The sequence below is a fragment of the Lepidochelys olivacea genome (assembly GCF_965140295.1).
Source record: "Lepidochelys olivacea isolate rLepOli2 genome assembly, chromosome: 4".
NCBI classification, from domain to species: Eukaryota; Metazoa; Chordata; order Testudines; family Cheloniidae; genus Lepidochelys; species Lepidochelys olivacea.
In genome coordinates, this window is record NC_140414.1 from 59,234,359 (window position 1) to 59,253,467 (window position 19,109).

The 19,109-nt window shown below is 42.2% G+C and overlaps 1 protein-coding gene across 1 annotated transcript in view; it reads right to left on the bottom strand.

Annotated features, from left to right (window-relative positions):
- Positions 1-19,109, bottom strand: part of INPP4B (inositol polyphosphate-4-phosphatase type II B) — a 489,632-nt gene that overhangs the window by 95,242 nt on the left and 375,281 nt on the right. Inside the window, exons 20-21 of the mRNA XM_084627075.1 lie at positions 9,139-9,351; positions 1,863-2,010 (exon numbers count right to left, since the gene is read on the bottom strand). Of these exons, the coding sequence (XP_084483201.1) occupies positions 1,863-2,010; positions 9,139-9,351 (361 nt within the window). The remainder of the gene's footprint in view (positions 1-1,862; positions 2,011-9,138; positions 9,352-19,109) is intronic.

The window sequence follows — 19,109 nt, forward strand, 5'->3', positions numbered from 1 at the left end:
CATCTAGACTTAAGGAACTAAACTCAGCAGCAGCAGTTTCTTGCGCCTCGACCACACTCTTCTCTGATCTACACTTTTCTTCAGGAATGTGCATGGTTACATCCATTTGAGATCGAGATATGGATGCTGCAGTAGCTGCCAGGTCACCTGCACTCTAACTGGGAAGATCAGGCATCTTCTCACCACTCACATCCTCACTGGGGCTGGAAGGCTCACCATGAACATTTGTATCTATGTATCTCAGGAGAGCTCCTTCCTGCTTAGATAGAAAAGCTTCCTTTGCTTTCTTTCTTTTTCTGAATGCTGCCCCAGAGGGGTGTTTTCTTCTTTCACTCATGACAGCTGTTCTGTGCCAGCTATACTTCTGTTGAGAGTATAGTTGGCTCTCAACACTCAGTTGAAGGGGACAAATAAGCAGGCTGGTAGTAGAGCCTGAGTGAGGGAAGATATCAGTGTCTTACGGGCCTAACTGGCTCCTACTACTTCAGTTGACTGCCTGTTCTCCTCAAGTGGGTTCAGGGAAGCAGCAGGAAACAGGAAGCTCCCTGAGAAGTTGGTGTTAATCAGTTAATCAGGCTCCTGGGGGTGCTAGAGAGGTACAAAGAGGCTCCTCCTCCTCTTTCTCCCTGCAGCTCCTGCTGCTTTCTGTTATTCCCTCTCACCTTTTCTCCTGCCTGCCTGTTCTCTCTTGTGCCCTCCTTCCTCCAGCACAGCACTCCACCATCTCTGTGCATCTAGAGCAGAGAGAATACATGTGCACCAGCAGCAGACACAATTTTCTACACTCTGGGTCCTAGTGGCACCCCCTCAGAGTCTGGCACCTGAGCCGGCCGCCTCAGTTCGCCTCATGGTAAGGCCAGCCCTTCCTTCCAGCTGCATTAAAATTAGGGCTACAGCTAAAATCCTAGCATCAGTACACAAATGGAATAATAGTTTTAACTAATTAAATGACCAAATCTTATAAAATTTCTTATAATTTAAATATCGTTGATCTAAAACCAAGTCATGAAAATGTGGGAAACACACAAAGAAGTAATTACAGGATAAAATAAAACACGGAGCCCAAATCATGCACTCTCCCACTAAATAAAAGGAAGAGTAGATTTTCTAGCAGCTTGCAGCACAGAATTTGGTTCTGCTTCCAAGACCCTTTCCTTCAGTCTTGGAATACCATACACCTTCAAAGAGGCACTTTTAAGTTCATTGCACATACACAACACAAGATTCTCATCTCGGATTTATACAGCAGATCTTGACTTTAATATTTCACTCTCTCTGCAAATGAAAACAATTAGAAATCCAGGCATGTAGGAAGAGCAGAATAATGGAGCCAAGAATCACCATGTGGATCTGAGAGAATTTTCTCCACAGCATTTTGTTAAATCGTCCTCTACCTAATATCTAGCTCTGCAGAAACTGCTGCATTCACAAAAGAGAAGCAACTTTATCTTTAAAAAAAGATTTGATTTTGGAACCAGCAAAGGATTTATGAGCAAAAGACATTTTGAAAGTGTGCGTTAAAATTTCCTTAAGGGTTAATGTATGCTCTTGAGTCTTTCTCTGAATGGTATTTTCAAGAAAAACTGAAAATAGATTAAATTATGTCAGAGACTTCAAAAGAAAACACTGTTCTTTCAAGGAGGCTTTTATGTAGCACAAAAACTTGAACAGTGCAAGCAGTTCTTGAGTGCACAACTGAGATGCAATTTGATAAACAGCTTTCTGTCATTCAAGGCCAGGAATGTGCAAAACCATACTATCAACACTTTCATCAAAAACATTATTCACTCTTTCTATCTCATTTTTATTGTGACTTTTTCATTTTATTTACCCAGTCAATCATAAAAAAATAGGTTTCTTACCACTTGTATGAGATACCATGCAAGCTGCAGATGAAGGGTCATTTTCACTTTTCTTAATGCCACTGCTGCTGTCTTCTTTTTCAAGCAGTCTGTCCACCATTGCAATAATGCAGTTTAAACTCTTCCCCACGTTGGTCCACACCCTATCCTGAAAAGAGCATCAGTATCACTACACATTATTGAAAGAAGCATAGCGAGAGATGTATTAGTAGACCACTGGCTTCTTAATACTGTCTACAGTAGAATTACTGAAGTGTAAAGTCAGATTAAGTGTCTACCAATTATGTAACTTAACATCTTTACACAGCATATCATCATTTCAAGAAAATTTTTTCCACTGTCCGTGTTTCTTTGGTGTAAATAATTGAATTGGGAACTGATTTTTTTAAGGCACTGAAAACAGTACATTTGTCATTCACTTCACACTGTCCAAAACCAAGGTCTAAAATCTCCTAAATATGCCCACATTGCACGTGCAGTTGCACGCAAAGTTGTCCACTATAGGTTCAATCCTGTGAGGTTCTGAGCATCCTCGCATCCGATTAACTGACTGCAATGGGAGGTGAGGGTGTTCATTATCTTGCAGGATCGGCTCTTTGTTTGCAACACCATGGTTTGCATGTGCGGCTTTTTACTGCCCATTTACTGAACCCTCCATTTGCTAAAATGAGTCCCATGCTGAATAAGCAAACACAAAAATGAGAGATGGTACACCAATATTAGCAGCCTGTCTATATGCCACATTCAGCATCTAATGCAATTTCATTTTGTACATCATCTTCCATACAAACAGCAACCCATGACACTTTACAGAGTTAACCAGACATAACAAAAACTGCAGAAATAATAGAGGGGGAGTGAAATCAAGAGGTATAAGCACAGATGGAAAAGATAAGGTCAAGTCATTTGGAATGAGACAGACTAGAATCACTGTGCTGGAGAGCTACAGGAAGGCTCCTGCAGGTGTCAGGAGCTGCAGAAGAGAAGGCTCTTAGATCCACACTAGTGGGATTGTGTGGAAGGACAGAAAAGAGGCCAGAGCCAGATAAGGAGACAGAAATTGTGAGACAAGTTTAGTGATAGAGCTTGGAATGACTCCATTCACACTTTAAAATTAAAATGAGTCATTTGAACTGAAATAAATGGACAGCTAATGGAATTGTTTGAGGAGAAAGAGGGTGAGTGATGCGATCATTCTTCTATATATGTGTGATGTGGTGCCCAGAAGTGTACTACGTGTTTCTGTGGTGGGAGGCACGAGAAGGGAGTTTTACAAGACAAAGTGAAAGAAGAGGGTAAGCAGGAGGACTTAAGGAGAGACAATGAAAGCAACATCACATATGGCCAATGCTGTGGAGGTGCAGGACGGGAAGATTTAGACATGTGATGTGTGGGAGAAGGAGAATTTAGACTCAAAAACAATACTATGGTTACAGACAAATGTAAACAAATGGAAGATGGATGGAGCTAGAAGAGGCTGGATTTGTGCCAGAACTTCTACTGAGGCAAACGTCTTATTAATCTAATAACAATTCTGCATTGTGTATCACCATATTTTGCTGTAGAATGTATCGCACTTTCAGAAGTTGCTACAGTATTTCAGTACTTATGTGTATAGTTCCTAATGGTTGGCAATTCCCTGGTTTTCCAGGGTCTTTTAATGAGACACTTACTATATAACAAAGAATTTGCTAGCCACTTCCAATCTGAACCCACGTTTGCCCTTTTTGCCAAGAAGGCTAAAGGCATTTTGGGCAGTATAAGTAGGAGTATTGCCAGCAGATTGAGGGACATGATCAATCCCCTCTATTCGACATTGGTGAGGCCTCATCTGGAGTACTTGGGCCCCACACTACAAGAAGGATGTGGAAAAATTGGAAAGAGTCCAGCGAAAGGCAACAAAAATAATTAGGGGGTTGGAACACATGACTTATGAGGAGAGGCTGAGGGAACTGGGATTATGAGGTCTGCAGAAGAGAAGAATGAGGGGGGATTTGATAGCTGCTTTCAATTACCAGAAAGGGGGTTCCAAAGAGGATGGATCTAGACTGTTCTCAGTGGTAGAAGATGACAGAACGAAGAGTAATGGTCTCAAGTTCCAGTGGGGGAGGTTTAGGTTGGATATTAGGAAAACTTTTCACTAGGAGCGTGGTAAAGCACTGGAATGAGTTACCTACGGAGGTGGTGGAATCTCCTTCCTTTGTGGTTTTTAAAGTCAGGCTTGACAAAGCCTTGGCTGGGATGATTTAGTTGGGGATTGTTCCTGCTTTGAGCAGGGGGTTGGACTAGATGACCTCCCAAGGTCCCTTCCAACCCTGATAACCTATGATTCTATGAAATCTTAAACGATGTCCAATTAATCATAGATTGTATAACACATAGTAGGAAAGTTTACCTAATACTGTAAAATAATCCTGATTTATGTATAAGATTCTAAATTTCGAGATATGCAGAACATGAAGTAGATTTGTGATAAGTGAAGTATAGTACATGTGTTTAGTACTAGTACTGCATGTATTATATAGCATCCATTACATGTACATGAAAGTGGTGGCAGCTAAAAAGGAACACAAACGCTTCACTGAGAGATATGATTTCAAAGAGAAACCAATGACACATTTGAATATGAGTCACATATAGGTTAAGCAGTCAGTATAATCAGCTGTTAGTGCTTGTAACATAAAATCTGTTAATGTGATAAATCTGTTGTCATTATGATATAATGAGGTTTTATATTAATCATGAAAATGTGCATGTGTATATATTTATATTGTTTTTTTACAAAACACACACCTACACTTTATTATTATAATAGCCCAGAGCCATAGAATCATAGAATCATAGAATATCAGGGTTGGAAGGGACCCCAGAAGGTCATCTAGTCCAACCCCCTGCTCAAAGCAGGACCAATTCCCAGTTAAATCATCCCAGCCAGGGCTTTGTCAAGCCTGACCTTAAAAACCTCTAAGGAAGGAGATTCTACCACCTCCCTAGGTAACGCATTCCAGTGTTTCACCACCCTCTTAGTGAAAAAGTTTTTCCTAATATCCAATCTAAACCTCCCCCACTGCAACTTGAGACCATTACTCCTCGTTCTGTCATCTGCTACCATTGAGAACAGTCTAGAGCCATCCTCTTTGGAACCCCCTTTCAGGTAGTTGAAAGCAGCTATCAAATCCCCCCATATTCTTCTCTTCTGCAGGCTAAACAATCCCAGCTCCCTCAGCCTCTCCTCATAACTCATGTGTTCCAGTCCCCTAATCATTTTTGTTGCCCTTCGCTGGACTCTCTCCAATTTATCCACATCCTTCTTGAAGTGTGGGGCCCAAAACTGGACACAGTACTCCAGATGAGGCCTCACCAATGTCGAATAGAGGGGAACGATCACGTCCCTCGATCTGCTCGCTATGCCCCTACTTATACATCCCAAAATGCCATTGGCCTTCTTGGCAACAAGGGCACACTGCTGACTCATATCCAGCTTCTCGTCCACTGTCACCCCTAGGTCCTTTTCCGCAGAACTGCTGCCTAGCCATTCGGTCCCTAGTCTGTAGCTGTGCATTGGGTTCTTCCGTCCTAAGTGCAGGACCCTGCACTTATCCTTATTGAACCTCATCAGATTCCTTTTGGCCCAATCTTCCAATTGGTCTAGGTCCTTCTGTATCCTATCCCTCCCCTCCAGCGTATCTACCACTCCTCCCAGTTTAGTATCATCCGCAAATTTGCTGAGAGTGCAATCCACACCATCCTCCAGATCATTTATGAAGATATTGAATAAAACCGGCCCCAGGACCGACCCTTGGGGCACTCCACTTGATACCGGCTGCCAACTAGACATGGAGCCATTGATCACTACCCGTTGAGCCCGACAATCTAGCCAGCTTTCTACCCACCTTATAGTGCATTCATCCAGCCCATACTTCCTTAACTTGCTGACAAGAATACTATGGGAGACCGTGTCAAAAGCTTTGCTAAAGTCAAGAAACAATACATCCACTGCTTTCCCTTCACCCTGCTTTCCCATCACCCTGTACCTCCTCCTGAACACCCAACACTGCCCCAGCCTGGAGCCCCCTCCTGCACCCAAACTCCCTCCCAGAGCTTGCACCCTTCGCCCCCTCCTACACCCCAACCCCCTACCCCAGGCTCAGCCCAGAGCTCCCTTCCACACTCCAAACCCCTCAGCCCCATCCCAGAGCCTGCACCCCCTCCCGAACCGCAACCTCCTGCCCCAGCCCGGTGAAAGTGAGTGAGGGTGAAAGACAGCCAGCGACAGAGAAAGGGGGGGATGAAGTGAGCGGGGGGGGGGGACGGGACTTCGGGGAAGGGGTGGGGTAGATCCTGGGTTGCACTTAAATTCAAAAAGTGATCTTGTGTATAAAAAGGTTGGAGACCACTGGGAAATAGGCTATTGAGGGTGGGAGAATATTTCACACAGGAATTACAGTACATTCAAATATTGCACAGCAGTATTAGCATACTGGTTAAAATACTATCTAAAATAAAGTGATTATATACAAAATACTGATTACTTTCCACTGTCAACAGTCAATTGCATAATTTTTGGTATACTAATTTCTTTTATAAATATTTTGATATGTAATCTTCTAGAACTGTCGTTTTAACTGGGAAAAAAGTCAGCTTGTTCTAGCCATTGTATTTTTTTATTATTACTATAGAAATAGCATTGTAACACCAACCATGTTAACTAGTCAGTCAGAAATGTAGAGCAGAAACACTTCCAAGTGGCAGTCTGCCCACCCACTCTTGCATTATGCATGACGTGACATTTTTTTCCCCTCCCTGGAGGGAGGTTCTGGGATAGCAGAAGCAGCTGGCAAACAGAGAAGGAAGTAACTATCCAGAGGCAATCTGTTAACTATCAGGTTAAATATTTTTCCTTAAGCAGTAATGCTTTGGTACTACCTAAGCATAGTGCTCATAATTACACCAGTACAAATAGCTCAATCAATACTGCTCTCAACCGTCTGGCATTAATGTTTGTATTTGACATCCAAACAGAAAGGTGTATTATAGCACTGCTGCTCAGGGCCCTGATCCTGCAACAGGATCAGCATAGCAAGATCCCTGCTTCACTACAGAACCCCAGTGGATCCACCAATTTGGATCCAGTTGCAGAAATAGAACCTGCATTAAGTTGATTAGAAATGTATACTCAAAAAGGCAAAGAAAAACCTCTTACCAGATATAAATAATCAACAAAGAACAGAAATACAAAAAGCTATTTTTCAAAGGGGTTTAGTTTGTACATTAACTTTTAGCCTAATGGCGTATGCGTCTCAAGGAATATAGGCAGTTTCATAAGTTACTAGAAATCTGCATTTGCATTCTTTTTAAATATAATTTTTTGTACAACACACAGATTAGTTAAGAGTAAGAATAATTCAGTTTCTCAGATATCCTTGCCCACTTAATGTGAAGAACAGAATATCAAAATAGAAAGTTGGAAACTACTCCTTATAAAGAAATTTTTTTTTGCCTTTTTTAAAAGTTGGGCCTAGATTCCAGATGCTCGTAAAAATAAATCATCAGTATTGTAAAAAAAATTTAAAAATTAATCCGTTATTTAAAGTAGCAAGACCTGGGTCAATTTAAGAATTTTGTAGGACATTATTATTTTAGATTTCAGACAAACTAAACTTAGAATCCCAGCTGCAAGAAGCTTCTGGTTGCTTTGATATAGTGAAAGAAAAGCAGTATGTATCTTCACCAACACAAAGCTGAAGAATACTGCACATGGCAGAGAAAGTCACAGAAAGCACAATATTCCTTTGAGGTTTAATTGTTTTCTAATTTCCAAACAAATATTCAAAGAAATGTTATTGCATAACTAAATTGCAGATTAGACTAAGCATTTTTTTTTACACTTTCCAAGCACTTGCTCAGAGGTTTCTATTTCCACCATGTTGACAAGAGTTCAGTAATTAAAACTAAGATAATATATGCCATCAGCTTTCCATTAAAACAGAGAATGGAAAGCTAATGAGAGGATAATTTAGGCCCTGATCTCACAAAATACTTAAGTACGTGCTTAACTTTAAGAATGCAAGAAATCCTGTTTACTTTAATGGGAATACTTACATATTTCAAATTTAGCATGTGCTTCAGTGCTTCACTGGGCTGGGGATTTAGACAACTGTTAGGACACTAACTCATGTTATAAAGAAATAAAATAAAGCTTCAACAAGCAAATAAAACCAAGGTAGCATCTATGTAACTTCCAATGAATTAAAATGAACGAAGATTCAACTTGTACAAAATTATTAATCTTTTCAATGTCGTCAACATTCATGATTTTATCGCAAGTCTTGCAATATTATTTGTTCTCCTTAAAGCTCCAGCTCCCAGAGTCGTTATTACATGAAAATTTCAGCTTTCATTTAAAATAAAAAGCACATTTTTTGTCTTTTCTTTATCTGAAAAATATTCTTCTTTCCATATTCATGGTATAAGCAGACGTTAGTTCAGGTGTGAAGATACTGTAGCTCACACAAGCAAAGATTAATTATTAATTATTGAAAGCAAAGATTAATATGTTGGAGTACTTGCATCCATGATACCACAGCGATGAATCGAAGAAACTGATGGGAAATAGAATGGAGGATGTGGGAGGAATGTGTTGAGGGAGAAGATCAATCATAAAAGCATCCACTGAAATAATGGATTCACAAAATCTCAGCTGTATAAATTGTACAAATCGTTGAAAGATCTGCCAAGAATGGTGATGTTTAAAAACCATGTTTGAGTCTTTTATGGCATTTCATATATCCTCTAAGAACAGACTCGGAGAAAACAGTTCCCCTTCACTGATCATTAGTTTATGCATTTTTAAACTGTTTATGTTCACTCTTGGCAAAAATTGCACTTTGATTTCATACTCCTTTTTTGTCCCCTTTATATCTACTTAAATGACAAAAAGGATTGAGGTAAACAAACAGCATGGCTTTTTCCCATCTGGTCATGAAGATGTTCGCGTCCAACATTGCTATATGCACAAACTAAGCAGTCACACACAAGCAAATTATTCATCAGAAAATTCTTTCAAGTTACTTTTGACTTCATTAGAAAAGTATTCTTGGCATTCAAATGAATCAAAAAAATTGAATCTATGCATCTGTAAAATACAGTTGTATTTAAAGTTTTTAAATTCTCTTTTTCTAACAAGAGGAGACATGGAGATTAAGACTTGTGTTTGTCTACACTTAGCTGTGGATTTTTTGACAGAGTTTCAAGTAAGAACTTTGTGGCTACTTACCCACTCTTCTTCATCATATTCTGAATGGTGAGGTATAGAGTTCTGCCGTTTGATCTGAGATGGATGGTTCTGACCCTGTGGATCACCACATTCTTCCATACTGGTTCTGGGCACAGTTGGCTTCTTGAGGACACAACCTGGACGGGCTGTGTATAGCGCTAAAAGGGCACTTCTGACCAGCTGATCCTTGAAGGCATGCACAAATAACTCTGTCTAGAAAGAAATTAATGAGTGGTTAGACCTAAGTGTATAATGGTATAATGTATATGTAATTATTAAAATACATATTTTTGTTTAGGTAGAGTGAAAATTAATTGCTAAACAGTCCAAGACACAGAAAGGAACTTATGCCAAACATTGGGGAACAATGTCAAGTTCTGGAACATTGCCAGTCTCTGAAATTCCACTCTTCTAAAAGTTAATGCAAAAGTACAGTATCTGTTATAAAGACCATCTGTCTATACAGTCCTGTTTTATTGTAGTTCCAAATCCTCTCTGTAGAGATAGGTTTCTATGGAGATAACTGTTTGAACAGTATCAATCTGCTGCTCGTTTTAAGTATGACCCAACAAATGTCAAAAGAAAATATGATTAATTTCAGAATTTTCTTTCAAAAAAAGAAAAATAAATAAATAAATACAAGTAGAGTATAGCACAAGGAAGGCAATGCTTACAAGTTGGATTGAAGTATATGCACAAAGCATGAGCTTAGATAAGTGCTGGAATAAGTCATAGGCACTATAGGCTCAAGCCTAGGGACCCAGCTTTTGGAGTTAGTTGTGCGATGGTGTCAGAATCTCAGCTTTCTTAAAAAAAAAAAAAAGTCTATCCCTTATTGTTGCAGAGACAAGTTTGAAAATGTGACTCAAGCATAAACAATGACGTGACATCTGCAGAGAAACCAGAACAATAGCTTTAGAATTACATAACATCCATTCACCTAAGTGGGGTGTTAACTCAAATCCACAGCTCTGGAAGTCTTTCCCAATACTATCCCACCAGAAGACTCTGAGATGCAGGAGGATATGAGAGCAACAGGCCTGGCCTACTCACCCAAGCAGATATACTCCAGTTGCTGGCAGTACTGAGAGGCCTGCTGCCTGCCTTTTTGGGGAGAAGAGGGACCTTGACGCTCCTGAGGAAAAAGAGCCCTGGATGCCATTCCTAGAGTGATAACGTGACTCAGAGGCCCATTTGTTGTTGACTACTCTGTGACAGAGGCTCGTCAGGCCTGACATACTCCCTACATCCAACACACTGTCGACATAATCTGTATCTAAAAGGTGCCATGTAAAATATCATTGGAAAATTAACAACTCACTGGTTATTATTATTCTTGTATGATGTAGGTAGAGGGTGTGTACAAAGTGTTACAGATATGTGCTAGAATTATGTTCTTAAAATGTGTTTGGCAAGCAGTGTAAAAGTCCATTCTGCCCTAAACAAAGGAATGCTCATTTGCTTGTCTGGCAGAGACAATGAAGGTCTGTTTACATATAAGATAAACAAATTGGTGGTGGTGGTGGTGGTGGTTGGGGGGAGACAGTATGGTGTCTATACCCCAACAACAGAGAGAAACCATTTGGCTTATAAAGTGCGGGGTCTGAACCTCAAATGATAACTAACTGAATCAACTGATTGTACACAATATTATTGTATAGCAAATGTGTATTGAGTAAGGTCCTTTCTGTAAGCTAATGACCCACTGATGATTAATATCATTGTAAAATCTATGTATTAACACTATATGAGGAAATATGGATAGTGCATGATATTATGCTTTAAAGTCTGTGACAAACACAGGGAGAAACAGGTTTTCCTCAGACAGAAGGGAAGGGACCTATCAACCTGTCTCCAATGAAATTAAACAAGGTGTGATCAAAAGCAATGGAAGCCCCATTTACATATGAATCAGTGGGGGGATAGGAAGTCCACAAGAAGAGAAGAACAGCATGAGATCATCCTGAGTCTGAGGACAAAACAGTGAATTTGGGAAGCTAATATAAGGAGAGAAAAGAAGCCATTTTGGCATCCATCACTGGACAGACAGAAGAGGTCAGAGCTCTTGCAAGCTGAGAAGGATGGGTCTGTCATCTCAGTGGGTTGAAGTCTCTGGGAACAAAAGATTGGTGAGAAATTTTTTAAGTCTTAGCCATTACAAAGCATATTTTTACTTTTGTTTGGAACCCTTTCTAACTTCATTTCTTTTACTTGGTATCACTTAATCTATGTACTTTTGTTAATAAGCTTGTTTTACTTTTACAATAAACCAACTTAGTGCTGCGCTTGAAGGGAAGGGTGTGTTTACCCCAGTTAAGTTAATAAGCTGTAAAGGAGCAAACAAACCTTATTATTTCTCTGAAATGTTCCAGAAGAGGGCTGGACACTTGAGGGCAGATGGATTTCGGGAAATTCAGGACTGGGAGGTGTTGGAGTCACCCCTGCATACACTAACCGTTGATAGTGAATAGAGGGGGGCTGTTCTTTTGTAGGCAGACTGCTGGGTCTAAGCAGAGCGCTGAACCAGGGCTGCACAGCACACAGTCACTCAGGATACTTCATGCTTGCCTGCTGGCTGTTGGTATCCAGGCTGTGAGCCATAGCAGCAGAGCAGTTAAAACACCCAGGGTTACAGGGCAGGTGGTGACACAACCCCTTACTTGTTCTGGATCGCATCCCAGAACATGACAGTAACATTGCCCCATCCTGCTGCCACTGAATATGGGACGTGCGTAAGCCTTCTCCCCACCACCATGTCAAGGGGGTGGGGGGGTGGATGAAGCTACAGTGAGGAAGCAGGGCCCAAGGAGTGGAGCTATGGGGTGCCTTATGTTATGGTACTGCTTTGCCTTAAATCTAGCCCTGAAATATATTATCCTGTTAAGCTTTCTGTTAGGAATATCATGGAAGGCCATAATTTTCTACAAACTATGCCAATATGTAGAATGAAATACATCTCTGACTTGCACAATTTATACAGAACCATCCAGTTTCTGTTCAATTCTTGCTCAGCTAAAGCTCCAATTGTCTTAGGTTGGAGTAATGTCAAACAAGGTCTGAATCAGAAATGAACAACAGAAATAATGAATTAATAATGACTTCAGCATTTGGCCCAAAGCTTCTATAGCCACTGCATGGAATTTCATGGTGCAAATATGGGGGGTAGATCTTCTATTTCCCCGCTCCATGCATGGAGGAGTTTTCTGCACATGGGCCTCTTCCCTTTCATGCAGAGGAGTGACTCAGCTATTTTTCAGCACTGTCTTCCCAACACCTGAACATACTGGAACATTCTCTGCATGGTTCATGAGCTATGCTGGGAGAAGGGTGGAGATAGAGCAGACCAGAGGTAGTAAAACAACTCTTTTCCTCTCTGGTACCCCAGCCTTTAGTAGAAAAGATGATACATCTAACACAGGGGTGGGCAAACTTCTTGACCTGAAGGCCGCATCTGGGTATGGAAATTGTATGGTGGGCTATGAATACCCAGTGGGGGAGGGGGATTCTATGGGGTGTAGCATGTGGGGGGCTCTACAGGGGCAGTACCAGGGACTTCTAGGAGCCCTGCTGGCAGTGACACCTAGGTGGCCATATCAGGCACTGCCACGGGCGAAGGCACCCTATCTGGGACAGGTTCAGCCCCTGGGCGGTTTCAAGGCTTTTGAGGGTGGGGCGATAGAACACTGGGAGGGGATTGAGCGTACTGCCATGGGGGTGGGCGGGGGGGGGTGGCTGCCACGTAGGGGCAGGGTTCTGATCCCGGAAACAGCACGGTGAAGTCATGCCTGTGCAGCGTGGCTCTGCATGCCGGAAGATGGTGCTCATCAAGGGAATTGTGAGTCAGGGGCTGGTGAGCGCCAGGCGGACGGAGCAGATCAAGCTCCCGACCCTGCTCACTGTGGGAGCTCGAGGACCGGATAAAAATGTCCAATGGGCTGGAAGTGGCCCACGGGGTGTAGTTTGCCCACTCCTGATCTAATACCTTTTCCATATAGGAGCCTATATCATCTTTTTCCTTGGAATATCAAGATCTACTAGGGCCAGAGCCAGTGCAGTGGCACAAAGCCTTTTCACACAGAGGGGCTTGGCCTTCTGTGGATCCTGAGAGATCGGCTAATTTGAGGGAGGGCCCTCCGTACTTTTCTATGAGAAGCAGAGTCATGCAGGGAAAAGCATCCCTGTCCAAAAGCCACCTCATGATTTATAACACCCAAGGTGTTGATCTGGCTACTGCAAAATACTCTGTAAATAATGTTAACAAGAAATTTCTTGTTTTACCATTGTTTCCTAGTAAGATAGTCAATAACGTTCCCACTAAAAACAGTGGTGTATGCTGCAGGTTACGTTATCCATGGTAAAGTTCCTCCTTAATACATATGGCCTTTTCTGTCTGATTGGAATGCTGTAAACTGTCACTTTCAAAGTCATCCTCAGGTCACAACCCGGTAGCTGGCCCTGATGATTAAAGGTTTGTTAGCTATGAGAACTGTACATATAGCATGGAGGAGGGTAATTAAATGGTCCATTCCTTTCTCTTTCATTGCTATGGGAGATCATGACTATATAAAAGCAACATGACTATTAATCTCCGGAATGGTGTTTTTTCTCAAGTGTGATATGTACATCTCACAAGGAGATGGGCTCCAAGGAAGCTAATATAAAATAGCATTGGACCTGCTCTACTGTACTTTTAAGAAGCAGCTGTGACCCTCATATTCAAAAACCATTAAAATACAGACATACAGAGGGGAGCTTACCCCAAGTTCCCCTTGTGACAGTGTGCAGAGATCCCATGGAGCTAGGCTTTGCTGAAAGGAGGACGTGAAACCCCCATACATCTCAATTCCTAACCCATCCTCAGTGTAACCAAAATACAACACATTCTTGTGCCTGGGACCCACAGGATTTGCTCCTTATCATTGCTCCTTGTCTCATCCTAGGTTTGTCTCACCACGTTCTAGAACATTGCAGTAACTCCAATAGCCTCCAGCAACTCTCTCTTCCCTCCAGAAACGTATGTTCCATACCAGTGAAGTCCATTCCAAGTCTCCATATTCAAGTGTGAAATAAATATGTTAATTTAGAACAATGTCAGGCCTCTTAAAAATACAATACAACATAATTCAGCTAATTGGCTGACCACAGCATATAAAAAGGTTTACGTAATAGGAGCTACATGGGCACATTATATTTAAGGTAGAAGAGAAGGTTATCTGATTCACTGACATATGTCCAGTAAAATCTGACTTATGGGATTCTCAAACTTTTCAATGGATATATGGATTTTTTGTTATAAAAGGCTGAAGAATCCTCAACTATGTTGCCCATAATATGAAACTTTTTTTATCTGAATGAGTTGAGTAAAAGTAATTTCAGTAATTCAAGGCTTCGAATAAGCAGGATATTTTTCAATGCAACTGACACGTCACGTGGATCAGGACCTCAATTACTAGATGTTTTGTTTTTGGATAATCTAAGTTTGGAAAAATGAAGATTGATTAAACTTCATATATATAGATAAACCCCAAGACCTGTTTCCCAGATACAATGCAGATGGTTTAAATGCACGATCACTGCTAATTGCCAAATTTCTCTGGTGTTGTAGGCTGTTCCTGTGTTCTTACTTATGCCCTGATTGAAAGCACACTGAAGTCATTGGAAAGACTCCTACTGGACACGTCTACATCACAAACTTTGGTCGACGCAAGTTACATTGGCAAAAAGCTGTTGCAATTAGTATATCACTCGTGAACGTTCATGCTTGGCTCCATTTGTAAGCATTGCTCGTACTCCCCAGGAGCATTTGTATTGATGCACAGTGCAGTATACCATGGATAGGTAACCCAGTGTGCAACCAGCTACAGTCCAGAACACTGTCTTTTGAGATGTTTTGGCAATGCATGATGGGGTCGAAATGAGTCATGCAGGGGTGACTGGAAGCAAGGGGTCAACTTTTCAGTGTACAGCTGTCTCCATCCTATAATGTCATCTATATCCCATAATTATCACACCTTTTTCAAAATCCCACAAACCTGCACGGCCCTCCTCACTGTTTGCCATCTCTGGCAGAAGCTTGGAGCCTGCACAGCTCTCCACTACTGCCATAAGCATTGCAAACACAGGATGCACGATCCTCTGGTATTTGCAGATCTGCAAGAACTGAATCAGTGGGGAACATGACGATTTTTTGGAGGACAGATTGCTGCGGGTCATAGTGAGAACCAGTTGAAGGTTGCTGGTGTGTTCGTGGAGCTGGAGCATGTGAAGTGCCACTTCTGGGCCAGAGAAACAAGTACCGACTAGTAGGATCACATCGTAATGCAGGCTTAGGATGATGAGCAGAACTTTCAGATGTACAAGGCCCCATTCTGTGTGCTGAGCTTGCCCCAGCCCTCCAGCACAGAGATACCAAAATGAGAGCTGTACTGACAGTGAAGAAGCAATTGTCGATTGCACCACGGAAACTTGCAACGCCAGATTGCTTCCCATCAGTGGGAAATCACTTTAGAGTTGGAAAATGCACCGTGGGGACTGGTGTCATGCAAGTGTGCAGGACCATTAATCACCTCCTGTTAGGCAGGATTGTAACTCTTGGCAGTGTGCAGAACATAATGGATGGATTTGCAGCAATGAGATTCCTGAACTGCAGTGGAGCAATAGGCGGCACACATATCCCTATTTTGCCACCAGATCACCTTGCCCCAGAGTACCTCAACTGAAAGGCTACTTTTCTATCATTATGCAAGCATTGGTGGATCACCGGGAATGTTTCACTGACATCAAAGTGGGCTGGTCCCGCAAGGCGCATGACACTCACATCTTAAGAATGCAGGACTTTTCAGAAAACTGCAATCAGGGACTTTCTTTCCTGCCTAGCAGATTACCATTGGGAATGTTGAAATGCCAATAGTGATCCTGGGAGACTCAGTCTATCCCTTGCTCATGAAACCATACACTGGCCACCTTGATAGCACCATGCAGATTCAGCTACCGGCTCAGCAGATGAATGTGGTTTTGGTAGATTGAAGGGACACTGGTGGTGTTTACTCACAAGATTGGATCTCAGTGAGAAAAATATCCCAATGATTATAGCTGCCTGCTGTGTCCTGCATAATATCTCTGACATATGTCCAGATGCATCTCCCTCTCCTTTTCCTGATGGGACTTTCTCCTCTTCACTCTTTCCTTCTCCAGGCTGTCTGCAATGATCACCCTCCAGGCTCTGTTCTCACAGTCTGATGCAGCACTGACTTGCAGGGTCTAATTGAAAATGTCATCCTGAGTCCTCTTCCTTATCTGGCTCAGGCGTTCCACAGGTCTGGAGGGGGAATCCTTCAGGGCTGCCATAGCAGCAGCTGCAAATAAAACACACAGAGATGTCATAGTCAGGACAGTCACAATGGAAAGTGAAACTTAAGATTCAGAACTCCCCACCCTTGCTCCCCTAAAGTTTTAAACAAGACCAGCTCATTGGCACTTCTGCTTGGAAGTGCCTGTGCATGGTGCCACTCACAGCACCAGCCGTGGTGAGTATGGCCCACCAAGGTGAGGGAAATGAGTAAGGAATTGCTCATTTGCATGTAACTATGAGTATATGGCAATGGCACTGGATACCGGCATCATTTTCCACAGGTGGTGGTGATTTTAGCTGATACATCACTCCTGAGGGTAACAAATGCACAAAGAGCACAGCTGCTGCTGGTGTCCTGAAGCCGCCCGGACCCCTATGCTCCTAGCCTGCGTACTGCAATGGTGGTGCCTGCCAAAGTTGTTGCTAACTAGTGTGGGAAAGTGCCCTACCGCCATCCCTAGAAACCTCCAGGAGAGGATTGCAGAGTACCTCCACGGAAGTTTCATCGATATCTCTCAGAAGGATTCAAGGGACATCCCTGTGTACACAAACTAAGTGCTCTGCATGCCCTCCCATCCCACTGCCTTACTCTCCAGTGGAATAAAAAGTAGATAAGTCTACCTCTCATTGTTATACTACCTCTTCTAGTTCCAGTAAATTAATGAAAAGGCAATCACTGTGTCCTGCTAAGTTGGGGGACCCACCACTCTAATAGGAAATACATTTACACACTTACCCAATGATCCGTCCAAGCATCAGGCTTGTCGGTGTTCGACTGCCAGGACTGACTGGACTGTGGTGGTCTCACACAGGTCCTGGCCCATGCCATAGCTGAAATCCACCAGTCGCATGTCCCCCATCCTTCTTGTCCTTGGTATTTATGACAGGGGCCTGTGGTTTGGACTTCTTGCTGATATTGACAGTGGTCTGCAGGGTGGTGGTGGGGTCTCTGCCAAGTATGGCATGCAGCTCTTTGTAAAAGTGGCAGGTCTGCAGCTTGGCAGTGGATTGACTGTTGATTTCTCTGGTCTTCTGGTATGTTTGCTGCAGTTACTTTGCTTTCACACGGCAGTGCTGCCTCTCCCTATCATACCCCTTCTTCTGTATCCACTGTGCACTCTGCTTGTAGATGTCTGTATTGCTGTGGCTGGTCCATAGCTGTGCTTGCATAGCCTCTCTTCCCACAGGCCCAAGAGAGCCAATATCTCCTTTCCACTTCAAGTTGGAGCGCATCTGGAGTGTGTAGCTGGCATGGCCAGCTGGGCAGTTGCACACAACAATAGAGAGCTGCCAGGTGTACTTTCCAATCAGGAAAAGGGTTTTACAGCTATTTGCTGACAGCAGAGGACTGTAAAGATTCAGGACTCCTGGGTTCAATTCCAGGTTCTGGAGGGGAGTGTGCTCTACTCTCACGATTTTATCATAAAACTTGAAATATTTGGCGTTTTTCTTAAAGCCCCTGCTGCTGGCATTAGGAACTTTTGAACCCTCATGGTTACAGAGAAACAGCTTGAAAACATAAAGCAAATGCACCCTAAAAGCTCAGAAACCAGAAGATAAATAAAGAGAACCCCAAATCTATTGTTAATGATTAATTATTATTATTTAAAAAAAACTCAAGATTTTTATGCCAATCATGATTTTTCAGGTGTAACTCATGGTTGTGAGATTTTTTGTTTTTGTTTGCTTAGTTGGTTTTTTTTAACCTTTGGGATTGGCAATGCTGCTTCTGGCATTTGAGTCAGGCCTATTCCTCCTTCTCTTCCTTGCTGCCTGGACTCAAGCAGTGGGAGGGCATTGACAACACAGGAGAGAGAAATTGTCCCTGTTCTCAGTGACTGCATCTGGTACAAGTGCAGAGAAAGTCCCACTCAGCCCCTGCAGCCACGGTATGGAGCGTGTTCAGTCCAGAGAGAATCTTTGGAAAATATTGTTGCCAAAGTCTAACAAAGTTTTACTGAGCATGCGTAAACTGAGATTATTCAGAGCTTCTAACCTGGGAAAATTTGGGCAGCATTTGACAGGGATGATGAATGGTACATCCCTGACACCAGGGCAACCCATCCCACGCCAAATTTAAGGACCCTGCCTGTAGCAGTGAGGTTCTAGAACTTCTCTACTAAACTGCTGTAATAATTTTTAACACAGTCACAACAATGTATTTTTCCCAAATCTTCATCTCTGAATGGCTGAATCATTTTCGCTAAGGCTTTCTAAAAAAATTCAGCCTGAGGCAGACCCCTGGCATGGAAAATTTCAGCCCAGTTAAAACTTGGGAAAGTTATGAGTAATTGAAAAACAGGGTCTTGTAATGGAAAGTTTTGAACAACCTTAATTATAGGCAGCACTCTGCCTATAATATACATTTGGCTACCTATCCAGAAATCTGTAGTCCAGCAGACAGAGCACTGGATTAGCACTTCCCCTGGCCTGCTAGGTGACCTTGTGCAAGTCACTTTACCTCTCTGTGCCTCATTTTTCCAGTTGGGAAAATTATATCTCCTTTGTATAGTGCTTTGAGGTCTACTGCTGAAAAGTACTACATAGGATCTAGGCATTATTATTAAATAATTTAATTAAGGTGTAAATGTTTTTACAAAAAATAAACTAAGAAACAAAC